Below are 17188 nucleotides of genomic sequence, written 5' to 3'. Positions count from 1 at the left end.
TATCAGATATTATACAAAAGGAGGGGTGCATATTAAGTGGGACATGCAGTTGGCAGATCGGGAAGTCTGAACCTTCCTAGTACCTTTTTTTTTCTGGGAAAGTGAGAGGGAGATGCAGGCGCGAAAATGAGGATAAAAAGGAGCCTGCGGTTTAGAGACCGCATGGAAATACCTCATGGCCTCTCCCTTTGTTCATTAATAAAGTCACTTTTACAGGACTCCTCTGTCTCCTTCGTGCGAACAAACCAACAGCGACGTGAAATTTCCCGCATAGTCCCAGGAACAGGGCAGCCACTTCTGTGCTACCCACAGGAACCGGGACAAGCCAGCGCTGCTCCGGCAGCGGCTCCTGCCGAGGCCCCAGAGGGAAGAAGACCGCAGACAGCTGCTCCCGCAGGGAGAACATGGGCCGGGCACGGCACAACGAACCCGCCAGAGCCCCCTGCCACCCCCTCTGCCTGCATGGAGCCCCGAGCCCCTGCAGAACCGAGCGCGACTCCCACCTGTGCTGGGGCTGCCTCCAAGCTCCTCCACCGCCTCACTGGGCTCCGGTCGCTACCGGGCCCACACAGACACTCCGACACTGGTGTCTTCGCTGCCATAGCAGCGCCCTGGCGGCGGCCCCAGGGCCGCGCTTGTCCATGCTCTGCCCAATCAGCGCATGAGAACGAGGAGTGACAGCAGAATCACCCAATCGCAGTGAGGGGCAGGCTGGCCAATCCCCCGGCAGCAGCCCGGGGCACTCTCAGGCCTCTGGCGCTTCCAGACTCGGGCAGGGCCCGGCCCGAGCTGAGGCCGAGGAGTCGCTGCTGCCCTGAACTGCCAGGAGCTCGGCGGGAGCTGGAGCTGAAGGCGGTGGGAGCGCTGGCTGAGGCCTGGATGGAGCAGGGACTCCCCTGCAGTTTCAGCATGAGCCCAGGCTGGAGCAGGGGATGCCTGAGAGATGGATGCCCCGAGCCCGTGGAAGCCCCTGTAGGACCATGGAAGTTGTCCCTGCCAAGACTTGTGAGCCTATGGCGGATCCCCGCCGGAGCAGCCTGTTTCTGAGGAACTGTGTCCCATGGGGGGGACCTCAGGCTGGAGCAGGACAAGGATTCCTGTCCCTGAAGGGGAGGCTCGACCTGACTGTGACCACTATTCCTGTGCCTTTGGCTGGGGAAGGGGGAGGGAATATGGGATAAAGCTAAGCCTGAGTAGAAGGGAAAGGAGGGGGAAAGATCTTTTCTTAAGATTTGGCTAATTTGTGTGATAATTGATAAAAGATTCATGTTAATCATAGAAGTATTGGGGTTTGATTAAACCAGAATACTAAGGTGTAAAGTGAAGCACAGACACTAAATAGAGGAAAATATATTATCAAATAATTCTGTTTTAAATCCCCCCCGTTATGAATATTATGTTTTCTAAATAAGTTGTATCTACTACCAGCTTGCAAAATCAGACTTTCCGATAGTCTGCTAGATTTTGCAAAATCAGACTTCCTGCCTTTGTTTGATCAATGCTGCCTATCTACAAAGACTTCCTGAGTTTTGCCGGTTTTTATCTAACAAGACCAGATAGTTATCTATGAGACTGACTATCACCCAGAGACTTTATGGATGTTTATTTCAATCACTGCTGCTTACCTGGCAAAATTATGACAGCAAAAAAATTATTGATTACAACGAGAGACCATACTATAGGAAGAGGCTGCAAACCAAGCTTCAATGGAGCATGGAGCGGGCAGTGACCCCTCATGTTCCCCAGCGCTGCTTGCTCCATCTACATAAAATAAAGCAATCTAAATTTTGCTGAATATTGAGACTTATTGTTTCTCATTTATAACAATTTGGTGCCGAAACCCACGATGTCCTTGGAGCCCTGAGAAGCACTGCGATTTTGGGGAGGCTCCCCACTACTGTGGCCATTGTTTGTCAGTGGTTCTCGGAACCCAACGATGTACCTCACGATATAGACTGAGCAAGGAAAGAGCTCCCTGGAAGATCGCGGCAAAATCACCTGTAATTCTCGTGCACGAAAACCCAGACAGGAGCATGGAAGCTGTAAGGAATTGTCTGGTTTAGTGGGCATGACTGTGTGCTTGCCTGAATGAGACGTGGATTTTGCCATGAAGCAAGTCCTTCTATCCACAATTTCAGTATCCTGCGAGGGATTTGGCTGGGGAAGGGACGAAGCGAGTGAGGGGAGGCTGCTTTTCCCACCCTAGCCCAGGTAGAAGCTGGGTTCTTTTCCCATCCCAGCCCAGGCAGAGGTGGGACCCGGGCAGGGAAAAGCGGAGAGCAACACACGAGTCACAGAGGAAAGAGGGAAAGCTGCTTTCTCCATCCCAGCCCAGGTAGAGGCAAAATTCCTTCCCATCCTGACCCAAGCAGACACAGGATCCAGGCGGAACACAAGGGGAGCACAATCACCTCAAGACAGTCCCTTGAGGTAAAAACAGGTTTTAAGTCCAAACGACCCATGAAAAGGTCCAAGTTCCTGTGGTCACAAAAAAAAAATAAAATTAAGTGAGTGTGAATGAATGAATGTATACGTATTGTTAATTTAAAGTTCGACTTTATTTTCTGAAAAGGTAGATTTTACTGTATTGTTAGAAAAGTTTTCTGTGCTGGGAGGTGGGCGATGGGGGGTGGTGGGGTGGGGTGGGATAAGTGATGTTTAAATTACCAAAGAAGCTAGAGAAAAGGAGGCAAAGACCAGGGATAAACAAACTGGCAGATATTCCCTGGGAGGCTTAAATTTGCCAGCCCTTAAATGTAATTGTAAATTCAGAAAAAAACAAGTAATTCAGAGAACAGGGAGTATGCCACGTGTGGGGCAGGAAACACAGAACCCCTAAGCATTAAAAGTTTTCAAATATCAGAACTCCCAGACACAGAACAAGAAAAAAAAAAAAAAAAAAGAAAAGAAAGGGCTGAGACCCTCTAAAAATATTGCTTACCTTGTTAGCATCAGGTTTCCCCAGCCCCGGAGTTTCCCTAGTCCCAGAACCGAACCTCTGGCGGCTCCTCCCCAGCCTCAATCCCGGCTGCCGCTGCTTTTTCGCCAGTTGCTCTGGACAAATCCCCAATCCCTACCAGGCGCCATGGGCCACATGTGCCCACCCATGCACTGATCTAACAAAAAGGTCTTTAGCAGTTCCAGCACCAGGCCCCACCCCCAACCCCTGTACTTTGGAGGATCAAATCTCGATCTTTCTCTAAACAATCATGTTTTAGAGATGAAGAGAGGGAATGAAGGCTTAACACAGTTGGGATACCAAAAGCAAGCTAAGGATGCCTGTTTCTGCTGTGAAAAAAAGTGTTAAGATTTATAGTAAATAAAAGGATAAAAAGAACTTGTATTACAAAAAGATGTAATGTGTATAATAACAAAAGTAAGAAAGGAGTTTAAAGTTCCTATCATTAAAAGTGTAACAACTAAGAATGTAAAAAAGAAATGTCTTGCTGGTTCCTAAAATAAGTAATAACGTATTGAGAGATTTATTAATTGTAGTAGACCATCTGACACACTGTCTTAGTTTGAAGGACAGGGGTCTGCCAAGAAAGGCAGAAATTTTTTTTTTAAACAGAGACCCGAATTGCACTTCTCTCAAATATTATAAACGTTTGAATCAAGGACTCTGAGGCAGAGATAAGGGGGTAGGAATAACAGCTCTTTTACTAATATATTTAACTGTACCAGCAGAAACAACAGCAATTGTTAAAATTACTAACAAAACAGAACAGATTACTCGGTTCCAGTCCTTTCTTTAGCTGTGAGCACGCTCTCTCTCGGCGGGAGCGGAGGTGGGAGGGGGCGGCCGCGGCCGCGCCGGTCTCAGGGGGGAGCGGGCTGGAGCGGGCAGCTCCTCGCTCACCGTTGGGTTCTGGTGGTCAGCTGTGTCCGCAGAGACTGGAGGCTGGAGCAGGGCAGATGCAGGGCAGGTGATCGCAGAGGGTCTGGCTCTTTCCTACGTTCCGCCGCGCGGCTCCAAGACCGAGAGGGTCCTCCCACCGCCCCAGGAAACACAAGTCCCCTCCGGAAGCATGAGAGCCCCTCTCTAAGCCGATCCCACCTACCCCTTTTGTTCAGAGCCCGCAAAGATTTGCAGTGTACCCGGCAGCTCTATTGGCATGACAATGGGAAAAATTCTTTAAATTGACACAGCAATAGGAAAAACACTCAACCCCCAACACACACTAAGTGAAAAGTGTGGAGTGTGTACAAGCCAGGAAAAAGAATAATAATGTAGTGCCTATTGCCATTGTACTCAAGGTAGTAAAAAGTATAAATGCTAGATGTAAAATTATGTGTGCAAATAGTTAAAGAGCTGGGATCAAACTTCTAGAAAATAAATAATTCTTTATAGTCTGCCAGTTCTAAGAAATACAGCATAATTTTGAGTGATGATCAAATGTGTGTGTATAGTTGTGCTTCTCCAATGCTGTAATCCTAACTGCCCAGCCAGCACCTGGAGCGTGCTGCACTTAGTAAATCATAAAAATCACAAGATAACAGAATGTGCTGAGTTGGAAGGGAGACATCAAAGTTAAGTCCAGCTTGTGTCTCTGTACAGGACACCCCAACATTCCCACCACATGCTGAAGGAATTGTGCAAACTTCTTAAACTCTGTCGGGCTTGGTGCTGTGACCATTTCCCTAAGGAGCCTGCTCAGTGTCCAACTACCCTCTGGGTAGAAAACATTTTCCTGATATCCAACCTAACCTCTCCTGAGGTTTTAACATCTTTCAGCTTCATGCTATCAACTAAAAACAGTCCTGGCTTTTGTGTAAGGTTTACAATAATTTGCTAAGTCTTCTGTGAGTGCAACGCCACAGATAAAAGTAAATAAATGTGCTGTGCCATGTGTTCTAAAGACACCCTCCCTGAGCAGGGAGATAAGACCAAATGATCCACTGTGGTTCCTTCCAACCTGACACATTCTGTAATTCCCTGATTCCTTGAAATGTTTTAATGTTTACAGGGGAGTGTGTGTGGAGCACAGTAACATCTAGTGCTCGATAAGCACATCAAACTGATGTGGCTTATCCTGAAAACCAAATTAATGCAATAAACAAGACAATGCTGAAGCAAAAGTCAGCAGCAGCTGCCCCAAGTGAGGCTGCATAGAATAAACCACTATAAAAAGAATTTAAGAAACAGCAGTTAAAACTAAGAAAGATCTCTGAAGTGTCTTGCTCCTAGCAGAGTGCAAGAAAATAAGAAATAGGAGATGTTGCATTAGCATGACACACCTGCTAAACTGTTATGGCTAGTTTAAAAGAAAGTCACTTCAGCAGCTTTTGTATGGTAGTTAAAATTCTAAACAATTAGTGTTGTTAAATTCTCATTTTTAGTGTTGTGTTATGTGTATTTATTTACTATTTCAAATGTCTTTAGCCTCAGTGCTTGGGCAGCCTGCCTGTTTTGTGTACAAACAAAAACACTAGCAGCTGACTTTGAGCTTTTGCATCTGAGGAAAGGTGCTTCCTCTTCAAACAAGAAGATCAGGACTGTTTCAGTCAGAAAGTTCTCATATTCTGGCCTTAACCTGTGATTTATACGATAACTTTGCTATGTAAATGGGAACTTCTAGTGCCTGTCAAATGGAAAATACCTAAGAAAAAGTAAAAATCTACAGTTGAGAAGTGTCAAAGATAATTTACCTGGAAATTAGCAAAAAGCGTACTGAGTTGTGGTGGTGTCATTCTGATGGTGGGTATCTCCCATTTGCATTATGTGTCCAATGTAAAAGAAATTAATATAAGGAAACTGTTAAGATACTTAATACCCTATCAGCACAAGGAAAAATCGAAATTCATGATCATAAGTGGTGGGAGTTATTTTAGATTGGAAAAAGACGAAAGAAGAAAGCCAAAGCAGAGGTATTGGCAAAAGAGTCCAGAAAGGGTTGCACATACCGTGCTGTTACTGCTGTACCTCGTACTGGAATGTTAAAACTAAAAGCTGGGATAAAATTAAGAAACTATACCAAAAGAGAAAGACAAAGTGGGAGACCCCAAGACACATTCCCTGCTGCTGAGACGATTAAACAAATGTCAGCTACTGGTAGCAGCCCCATAGGCCTTGAGGGAGGCAGAGGGATGAAAATAGGTGTCATCCTATTGCTAATTATGATAAAAGGAAATAATGCTGATGCTTGTTCCAAGAGTTACCAGACCATTAGGTACACGGTATCCACCCTTGCCTTCCACATGCATATCAATTCAGCCTGCTGTAATAAGCGTAACTTAGAAACCTGCACTATTATGGGAAAAAGTTACTGAGTAGCCACCAATTTGGGAAAAGGAGGGTGGGTCCATAGGAATACCAAAGTTGCCCAGTAGAAGCATACTTCTGCTTCACAAAAGAACGTATGTGGGAATATTCAGACCAGGGAGGAGGTGCAAGATCACTACAAGGAGGAATTGATAAAGAATATAATGAAATCTTTCAAGGGAACAAGGCCAAACTGTGAGAGAAGTTGTAACTTGTATGAAAAATTAAAAAAAAACGACTCAGCAAATCTGACTTACCCACCTCAGGAAAGGATTTATTTGTGGAATTAATGAAGGAAATTACTACTGAACTGAACTTAACTCACTGTTGGATCTGTGGAGGAATGCAGATGATTGATTACAGCCATGGAGTGGGGAGGAATTATTCCCAGAGCAGTTACTGCAGTGGAACCAAACGGAAATATCAAGGGGAGTCAATAGACCTGAAGGGTGAGTTCCAAGTCATGAGGTAATAGGAGAAGTACGTATAACACGCCAGGGAACTAACTTTACCCAATATGTGGGGCCCAACCCCTGTAAGACTATCCTGGTTACAAATACAAGCAGTCAGTCTTGGTGGCCCAAAGCTGCAAAAGGATATTGGGGAAAGTTAAGTAAAAGTAATTGTATAAAGAACAAATTTACAAGACCATGCTGGTATAAGAGGAATAGAGCCAACCCATACGAAGAAATAACAAGTGTAAGAATCTATTAGCAACAACTTAAATCTGTTAAACTAAGCTGGAAAGTCCCAAACGGAATATTTTGGATCTGTGGGAAAAGAGCATTTAATACCCTACCAGAAAGATGGAGAAGGACATGTACTCTAGGGATTATCCAGCCTGCGTTTTTCACATTACCAAAAGAAAAAGGTAATAGAGTGTTAGGAGTTCCCTTGTATGCAACCTTGTATGGAAACAGAAGAAGCCCCACCATAGGGGGAACACAAATCTCAAAGGATAATAAATGGCCCCCAGAACGAATTATCGAGTACTATGGACCAGCTACCTGGGCTCAAGATGGGAGCTGGGGCTATCGCACTCCAGTTTATCTGCTAAATAGAATTATCAGACTACAAGCCGTAGGAAAAATACTTCCAATTGGCAATGGAATTGATAGCTAAACAACTTACTCAAACTAGAGCAGCAGTACATCAAAATTGACTAGCCCTAGACTATCTATTAGCTGAAGAAGGAGAAATGTGTAGGAAGTTCAATAATTCTGAATGCTGCTTAGAAATTGATAATAATGGTGAAGTGTCCAAGTTTAGGACAAAACTGGGGGAAAGCCTCCAAAGGAGCCCCCCAAAATAAACCCCCCTCACAATTCCTCCCCCCCACTGGGCTTGGAGAGAATTTTACTCGGGGGGAAAAGTGGAAAAAACTTGTTTATTAACAAACACAAGAAAAAAACACTTCCCAGCAACAGGAAAGTACAATCCCAGATGACAAAAGAACTGTTTTCACCGAAGTGAGAGACGGTCGCTGCTGGGAAGGGCGAGAAGCTTCTTGGGCAGGCTCCGGAGGCAGTCTCTGATGCTCAGGTCCCGTCCGGAGCCAGTACAGATCTTGGAGCTGAAGGAGAGAAAGGGGGAGGGGAAGGCAGCAGCAGCCAGGGCAGAGCCGGGGCAGCAGCAGCAGCAGCGGGGCAGAAGCAATAGGGCAAAAGCAGCGGGGCAGAAGCAGCGGCCGGGGTAGCAGCAAGCGCGCAGCAAGCAGCAGCCGGGGCAGCAGGGCAAGCCAAGCAGCCCAGCCCCCAGGGCACCACCCCCCCAGGGGGGGAGAAAGGGCACCGGCGGCAGCTCCATGCAGACAGCAAGGTGTGGGGGCGGGAGAGGAGCAGACAAAACACCAACCCAGGACATGAAGTAATTACTAAAAGTGCAGAAGAAATAAAACAAATAGCCCATGTACCTGTACAAACCTGGAACTCTATGCTTAATAATAATTAGTGGAATAACCTATTAGGGGGAGCATAGTGAAAAAAAACGTAAGTTTTATGCTAACATGCATTATTAGGACTACTGTTCATCCCTTGTCTTGTTCCACGGTCCATTCGACTAATCCAATTGGTGGTTCAAGGAATGCAAGTTGCTACAATACCAATGGATTCTGAGTCAACAGTAAAACTAATGGCAGTAAATGAGTTAAATCTAATACAAGAATTACTGACAAAATTTGAAGCCCGAACATGAATCAACGGGATAAAAAAAAAAGAAGTGGAAAAATTAAGATTCGTGTTAATCATAAAAGTATTGGGGTTTGTAAAAACCAGAATACTAAACGCTGAAGTGAAGCATAGACACTAGATAGAAGAAAATATATTATTAAATCATTCTGTTTTAAATCTCCCTGCTACGAATATCATATTTTCTAAATAAGTTGTATCTACTACCAGTTTGCAAAATCAGGCTTCCAAATAGTCTGATATTGCAAAATCAGACTTCCAACCTTTTCTGATCAATGCTGCCTATCTTCAAACACCAGACTTCCCGATTTTTGCCTGTTTTTATCAACCAAGACCAGAGACTGACTATTACCCAGATGTTTATTCGACCACCACTGCTTACCTGGCAAAAGTATGACAGCAAAAAAGCAAAAATTATTGATTATAACAAGAAACCATACCATAAGAAGAGGCTGCAAACCAAGCTTCAATGGAGCATGGAGTGAGCAGTGACCCCTCACGTCCCCAGCGCTATTTGCTCCGTCTATATAAAATAATGCAATCTAAATTTTGCTGAGTATAGAAACTTCTTGTTTATCATTTATAATACTTGCGGTTGTCGTGCTTTGATTTGTCTGATGATAAATTAAATTAATTTCCCAAAGTCAAGTGTGTTGTGCCTGGGACCAGTGATTGAATTGTCCTTACCCTTATCACACTCGAGCCTTTCTTTATGTGCTCTATTCCGAGCCCAAGGTGAGGAGGGAAGTGACGGAGAGGTTTTGTCCTCTCGCAGGCATCCCCGGCTACGGCCCGGGCTCCTGACGAAGCTGTAGGTAGATCCCAGCTCCATCCCGAATTCACCCCCAGATCCCAGCGCTCTCAGCTCCCGCTCACCCCGAGCTCCCGGCTGTTCAGGGCAGCAGCGGTTCCTTGACTTGATTCAGGGCCCGGGCCCAGCGCGGGAGCCGCTCCTCAGGCGAGGTTTCCGAGAAATGGCGGCGCTCAAGAAAAAGAGAAGCGAGTCCGTGCCTTGTGAACAGCCCGCCCCGCGCTGCGATTGGCTGACTCTGCCGTCACTCCTCGTTCCCACGCGCGGATTGAGCAGAAAGGCGACATGCCCGGCCCGGGTGCCGCCCCCCACAGCGATCCTACAGTGGCTCCTTTGCTACCCCAAGAGCGCCCTGGTGGCGGCCCCAGCTCCGGGTTTGTCCCCGTTCTGCCCAATCAGCGCGCTGGAACCAGGAGCGACGGCAGAATCAGCCAATCGCAGCGAGGGCCGGGCTGTTCACCAGGCACGGACTCTGGTCTTCATTTCCCCGAGTTCCGCCATTTCTCGGAAACCTCGCCTGAGGAGCGGCTCCCGCGCTGGGCCCTGCCCGTGCATCAGGCCAAGGGACTGCTGCTGCCCTGAACCGGCGGGAGCTCGGAGTGAGAAGAAGCTGAACGCGCCTCACCGGAGCGCGGTGAGGCGGCGGCGGAGCTCGGAGGCGGCCCCAGCGCAGGTGGGAGCCGCGCTCGCTTCTGCGGGGGCTCGGGGCTCGCTGCGGGCGGAGGGGGCGGCAGGAGGCTCTGGCGGGTTCGTTGTGCTGTGCCCGGCCCATGTTCCCCCTGGGCTGAGGGCGCTGCGGGAGCGGCTGCCCGCGGTCTTCTTCTCTGGGGCCTCGGCAGGAGCCGCTGCCGGAACAGCGCTGGCTCGTTCCGGTTCCTGTGGGTAGCGCAGAGGTGGCTGACCTGTGCCCGGGACTGTGCATGAAATTGGTCGCTGTTGGTTTGTGTGCAAAAAGGAGTCAGAGGAGTCCTGTAAAACTGACTTTGTTCATGAGCTAATGGAGAGGCCATGCGGCATTTGCCATGGGATCTCTAAAAGGAGGCTTCCTTTTTGTCCTAATTTTCGCGGCTTCGTCTCCCTCTGCCTACTAGCTGAGGTACTCGGAAGGTTCAGACTTGCCGTTTCACCTACTACATGTCCCTTTTAATATGCACCCCTCCTTTAGTATAACATTCTATATTCCTGGCTCTGTTTCTACTTCTCGAAGTTCATGGCTGAGCAGCAGTCCGTGTGAATTACTAACATTTTTTGAAACTGATGGTTTGTCTTGTTACTTCCTTTTGTACAAGTCTCTGGCCCTGTCTACAAGGACATTCATCTAACTCTGTTCAAACCGTCTTCTCATTTTCTCAATAATTATCTTTTCTAACTTTAATTACCATTGTTTTAATCTCTTTTCCTGGGTCCTCTTTGATTTTGGGATTATTCTCTGTGCCCTCACTCCCTGTCCTTTTGTTGCCGTTTCTGGATCAGGAGGCCTGGCTGCAACCTGTATCCCCTTGCTCAGCTGCTGAATGAGCTGCACTCAGCAAGGTGTCATTGTCTTGGTTTTAAAGTCAGGTGTCTGCTAAGAAAGGTTGGAGCCTCTTTTTGAAATGGAAGATGTAAACTCCCTCCCTCCTTTCAAATTATTATAATTTTGAAATTAAGGGGTTCTCATGCAAAGATATGGAAATTAGGAATAACGGTTCTTTACTAGAAAAATTAAAATAGAAATACAGTATTACAAAGAACAAACTCAAAACACTCTCAGTCAGAATACAGCCTGACACCCCGTCAGTCACGGGTTGGTAGCGGTCTGATTAAATGGTGGCTGCAGTCCTCCTGGAGTGATAGATGTGGTTCTCTTGAAGCAGTGGTTCTTAGAAGGATGCAGTTTTCCTCCCAAGGTCAAGTGATGATGTGGAAATGTGTGGCTTTCTTCTGGAATCCTGTGGAAAAAAGACTGCCCTGATGTTCAAATCTCCGATTTTATCCAGGTAGGAAATGCTTGGCTCTTCCCCCTTGCTGGAGCATCTCCCAATGGGATGATGTAATTTTATCAGTCATACAGTGGGATTCAATGGCCCATTAACAGATGGAATCTTCAGGGAGGAAGGATGGGTTGAGGAAAAGATAAAGATGACTGCTCCACCTGTTTTTAACAGATGGCCTCTTAGTAGAGAATATGTGCCACAGGCTATGGATCACTGCCCCGCCTGGTTTCAGCAGATGGTGATAGAATACATACTTTTGGAGTAATAACAATAACAGTTATAATTATATTATGAATATTAAACATAATAATAATAAAAATAATAGTAATAAACCTAATTCTGCCACTAAAATTATGGATGAAATCCCTGTCTCCTGATACGTATTTGCTAGGGTTCCCTTGGTGTTCTAGGATTTGTTCTCGAGGCTGTTTATAATTTCCCCATTTTTGGGTGCTCCCTCCATCCAGGGCTGTATCAGTTAACCACTTTTCTCTAATTAAATAATCAAATACTTGGATTCCCAACTGATTTCTCTGGACTAGCAAAAACACCCCAGTGCTCTAATACACTCTGTATAACATATACAGTGACAGCACATGTGAGTGAGGAGAGGGATGATTCCTCCCTACTTTTTTCATTAAGTTTTCACAATATTCTCCATTTGCTGTTTCCATTTACAGCTTAACCAGTTTCTGTTGCAGTCAGATATCCTCACTATGGGCTCTGCCTTTAGCTGTGCAAATTACATCTATGCAAGCAGGCAGTGCTTGGGGTGAGGGATAGAGGGAACCAGCCCAATTCCTACCCCAGGCAAGAAGACCCTGGTGCCTTGTCCACACTTTGCCCCAGCAGGGTTCATTTGCATCTTTAAAGCTCCTCTCCTGGCTGCCTGGAACCCCTGCTTCTCTTCCAGAGCAGCCACTGGATGACTCTCATGTGGCAACCCCCCAATCTGCTTTTATTTTTGTATTTTTTTTTTCTTTTTAACAATACTCTATTAACTGTTTATGCGTTAAAGCATCACCTTTAAAGCCCTTCTAGTTTTGCAAAATCCATCCTAAAGGTGAACATCAAAAAACCCAAATGGAAATTTTGCCATCACTAAGAGCCACGTACAAATATACACAAAAATTTTCCAATGAAATCCAGTTTTTTCTACTTCTCCTAGGAGTAAAAATTGTCACATCCTTGGCCCAAACCTAACTGATAATACAAAAGCAGGATTATACTCCACTAGGTCAAGAATTACTAGGGTAAGGAATTCCAAACACTAATTCCAAGGTAGACAATTGAATATCTGCCCTGGTTCTGGCCCTCATTCTTGCCAAAGCCAATGGCAAAAGCCGAACCTGTGTCATCTTGGTTTCTGTCACCAGCTTCTGAAGGCATTTCTTTATTTCCCCATTCATTCTTTCGATCTGACCTGAGCTCTGGGGGTGCCAGGGCTTATGTTGGTCCCATTGTATTTCTAAAGCAGCCATAAGCCCCTGAAGGATCTTCCCTGTGCAATGAGTTCCCCATCTGAGTCTATTGCTTCACAATCCCTTATCTTGGAATTATTTGTTTTAGAAATACCTTAATGAGTGATCCAGTGATTGCTGAAGAGGTTAGAATTCTTTTTGCCACCCTGTTAGCTGCCATGCTGTCACCAGCAGATATTTGAGCCTTCCTGCTCAGGGCATTTCAGTGCCAGGCTCTTCCAAGCACACACAGCTCCACCGGTTGAGCTGACCATGTGGGCGGTAATCTGCGCTTGCTCTAATTCCCTTTCCTTAATCAAAGAGTGTCTTGGAACTCTTTTCCCTTCTCCTGCCCTTGCAGACCCATCCATAAATGCATTTTGTCCCTCAGGCCAGGGAATGTCTCATCAATCTCTCCTGTCCTGGCTCTGGAGCTCTGTCACTTGAATGCAGCCATGGGTTTGTTCCCAGCCCCTGTGCAGGCTGTTCAAACAGGAGGCTGGGTTAAACCCTTCCCCTGTCCTCAATTCTAAATCCTCCAGTGCCACTGAACAAGTTTCATTCTGTAATCACTGAGCACTGCTCATCCATGTAGAGCCTCTTTTATTTATCAAAGCTCTAACTTGGTGCCAGGTTTGAAGAACAGGAGATCCACCTGCGTTCAGTTTTTGGGCCTCAGGTCCCATTGAAGCTGTGGCTGCACAATTCTATATACAATGATGCCTCTCTTGCCACTGGGTTAAACATTTTATCACAAGAATTCCTTTGGCATGGACCTGTTTAAAATCCACGTACAATTCTGATTTCTTTTCTGAGTCTGGTAGAGCCATGGCTGCATCATCAATCATTTGTTTTTATTTCATTTTCTTAAATTGTGTTCTCTTTCTTATGTCTTTATCACAACATGGAAGCTATCTGGGCTTTAAAAGTCTTTCAGTGTTCCGGCTAGAACAGTGAATCTTCAATCCACGTCCTGCAATTTCCTATCAATTCTCAGACTTCTTGCAACTCCTTTTTAGTCCTGGCTTACTTCTGAGATTCCCTGGTCCCTCTCTGGGTCAATACACCACGAAATTCAGTCAAAATATGTCCCAAATATTTACCCTTTTTCTCTACCATTTGTGCTTTTTCTTTCAAATACTCAGAGATGCTTTTTAACCTGAACATTCAGCTATTTCACAGAAGCTTCTTCTACCACTTCTTCTTGTCCTCCTGATTGGAACAAGTCATCCACATCCTGCATTAACACAGTTCCTGGGCTGGGGTAAATTCTTGTGATATTTTCTGCAAGGCTTGCCCCAATAAGGCTGGTGCTTCCGTGCATCCCTGCAGAAGGACCGTCCATGTCTTTACCTTTTCCCTTCTACCTCTTGTTCCGACTCACATGCAAAATACAGTTTACCATCCTGTGTGAGTGAGCATCCCCAGAAAGCATCTTTGCTATCAAGTACTGCATGGTGGCAGTGTGAGGAGGAACCTGGTTCAAGATGGTGTAAGGATCTGAGACCCCCTGGGTTTTGGGGCCCCGTTAATATGCACCCCACTTCTGTACAGCTAACGATTTTCATGGCTTGCTTATGTCTTCGTTTTTCTTCTGGAAGTTCATTAATTTAGCAGGACCTTGGCTGAGCAGCAGTCTGTGTGGTCAATTAATAACATTTTCTGAACCTGAACTTCCTTATGTACACGTTCCTGGCCCTATCTCCAAGCAGATTCCCAGCATCTGTTTGTAAAGACACTTTGCTGTTCTTCCTTCCATGGGGGTCCCCCCGTTTTCGGGCCATCCCTCCTAGAGCAGGTTGTCCCCCCTTGGTGCAGCCCCGCCCCTCGGGCAGCGCTCAGCCAATGAGAGCGCGCGGCGCTGATGACTCAGCAGTGTCCAGGCAGAGCCGCAGCTCCCAGCGTTCCCCACCTGGACCCACCTGCACCCCCCTGGCCGCAGCGCCCCCCGCGAGGGGAATTTGGGGAGGTGGGAGGGGGGCAGCATCAAGGCCGAGCCCCCCGCGCTGTCGTGGCGGGAGCGGCTGCAGTGGGGACCGAGTGCGGGCGGGAGCGGCCGAGAGCCCAGCGCTGCCCCAGCCCGAGCTGCCCCAGCTCCATCCCTGCCCCTGCGCTGGGATGCTGTGGGTTTGGGGGGAAGAGGGAGCCGGCAGTGGGTGCTGGCCTGGGGGCAGCAGGAGAAGGGGAGGAGAAACAGGGTCGAGGAACAAAATGGTCAAACGACGCACATGGGAGGATATGATGGGATTGTGCAGGAGAAAGAGGAATAGTAGGAGGAAGAGGAATGTGAGGAGGAGCAGGGATACAGATGGAGGAGGAGCGGAAATGGGAAGCAGCACAAGGTTTCAACCCTCTTTTTATCTGCAGCCTCCCATCCCCAGAAGCCTCCCCAGAAGCCTTGTCCCATCCCCCCCCACCACATGCAGCAGGTGACCGGAGAGGGGAATTGATGGTTTTCCCAGGTGTGGGTCTTTGTGTTTCTCAGCTTTATTGGGCTAAATGTTGGTGCTTTGGTTTTTGTGGGGGCAGAATCTTTCAATTTTGCAGGAGGTTTTTGTTGAATCTTGGTGTTTTGCGAATTTTTGGTCTGGGTTGTGATGTTTGGAGGACTTTTGGGGTGAATCTTGGGGTGTGCAAGGTTCTTACAGACACAAGATCCCCAATGTCTTCCTGAGTTGCACTTGAGGAAGGAGGAACCCCCAGCCCAAGGCCCTCTTCTCTTGTTTTTTCCCCAAACTAGGATTCTTCATTCCCAAAGTGTGGGTGGATGGAGGAGGAGGAAAAGCCCCAGAGATCCCTCACGAGGTTGGGCTACAAACCCAATCCAGGGAGCTGTGAGGAGGAAAGACCCTCCCTGTGCTGGGAAGGCGGCCGGAGATCCAGCCAGAGCTCAGAGCTGGTGGAGAAGCATCCTGGAAGGGAGAAGCCCCACAAGTGCTTGGAATGTGGGAAGGGTTTCAGCTACAGCTCCGAGCTCATTCGACACCAGAGGATCCACACTGGGGAAAAGCCCTATAAATGTCAGGAATGTGGGAAGGGTTTCAGCTACAGCTCTAGCCTCATCCGGCACCAGCTGATCCACGCTGGGGAAAAGCCTTACGACTGTGGGGAATGTGGGATGCGTTTCAGAGACAACTTCCATCTGATCCGGCACCATGTTATCCACACTGGGAAGAAGCCCTATGAGTGTGGGGGATGTGGGAAGAGCTTCAGCAACAGCTCCAGTCTGATACAGCACCAGGCGATCCACACAGGGGAACGGCCCTACACCTGCTTGGAATGTGGGAAGAGCTTCGGGTGGAGGTCTGCCCTTAGAAACCACCAGCGCATCCACATTGGAGAGAGGCCCTATGACTGTCCCAAGTGTGGGAAGAGTTTTCAGACCAGCTCCAGTCTTCTCGTACATGAGCGGATTCACACAGGGGAGAGGCCCTTCCGCTGCCCCGACTGCGGGAAGGGATTCAAACGCAATGACAGCCTCACTGTCCACCGGCGCATCCACACTGGGGAGAGGCCCTATGAGTGTCCTGAGTGTGGGAAGAGTTTCTCACAGAGCTCTAACTTGACCCAACACCAACAGAGGCACCACTAAGGGAAGTCCTGCGAGTGTGGGAAGAGCTTCGCGCTCTGCTCCAGCTCCATCCCTGTGAGAGGATCTGTGTTGGATGATCCCCAGTAACCCCTGTTGGGCAGAGTCCTGGTAATCCATGGTCCTGGTGATCCGTGTTCGGTGTGGGGAAGGGGACTGAAAGATTTCTTGTCCTCCTTCTTTTACTGCTCTGATTTCTTTGGTGATAAATTCACTCACTGTGCCCAGGCTGGTCCCCTGCCGGTGCTCGGGGCGGGATCTTCTAACTGTTCCTTCTTTCAAGTCCCGGGCCTCTCCTCAGCCAATCAGAGAATACATTAAAATAATTGAGCCAATCAGAGCTCTTGGCGCTGATGACTCCTCAGTGTTCAGGCAGTCCCAGAGCGCATAGAGCTCCTCGCCTGGATTCCAACCATGCCCCGCCCTTGCCCCCTGCACCTTCCACCAGGGGAATTTGGGGAGGGGGGAGGTATCAGAACCTGCCCGGCACTGGCCATGGGGTGTGTGGTGGCAGCTGGGGCCCTGCTGGTGCCACTGGGAGCCCCCTGGGCTGGGAGTGCAGAGCTCTCGGGTGAGTGGGAGGGGTGGGAAGGGAACTAGTGGGAACAGTGGGGAATGAAAGGGAAGTGAGGAGGTGGGACCCCCAAATAGATGTTGGGGGGGGGGTTGGCGACTGGGGAGTTATGGGAAAGGGGGAGGGAAATGTGGAGAAGGATGGAAAAGAGGAACTGGGACAGCGGGAAAAAGGGTCCCATGGTGGCCGTGGGGTACTGGGGGTGAGGAGTCGGGTTTGCCCCTGAGCTCTTGGCTACTGTGGCTGCTGGGGGGGCACCCTTGTACCTGTGCCCTGCACAGGTAAAGCCTGTTCCAGGACATGCTTAAGTCCGAGTGTCACTTCATTAAT

The 17188-nt window shown here is 47.8% G+C and overlaps 1 protein-coding gene and 1 long non-coding RNA gene across 2 annotated transcripts in view; one reads left to right on the top strand and one right to left on the bottom strand.

The window, feature by feature from the left end:
* Nucleotides 1-3029, bottom strand: part of LOC130265865 (uncharacterized) — a 57456-nt gene extending 54427 nt beyond the window's left edge. The window contains exon 1 of the long non-coding RNA XR_008842687.1: nucleotides 504-3029. This is a non-coding gene — a long non-coding RNA (uncharacterized LOC130265865). The remainder of the gene's footprint in view (nucleotides 1-503) is intronic.
* Nucleotides 1-16624, top strand: part of LOC130265847 (zinc finger protein 208-like) — a 282407-nt gene extending 265783 nt beyond the window's left edge. Inside the window, 1 exon segment of the mRNA XM_056515161.1 lies at nucleotides 15614-16624. Within this exon segment, the coding sequence (XP_056371136.1) occupies nucleotides 15614-16287 (674 nt within the window). The 3' untranslated portion in view covers nucleotides 16288-16624.
* The last annotated feature ends 564 nt before the right edge of the window (nucleotides 16625-17188 follow it).

Source organism: Oenanthe melanoleuca, linkage group LGE22, assembly GCF_029582105.1.
Source record: "Oenanthe melanoleuca isolate GR-GAL-2019-014 linkage group LGE22, OMel1.0, whole genome shotgun sequence".
NCBI lineage: Eukaryota > Metazoa > Chordata > Aves > Passeriformes > Muscicapidae > Oenanthe > Oenanthe melanoleuca.
Note: the sequence above shows the minus strand (reverse complement) of the source record. Positions and strands in the feature narration are given on the sequence as shown.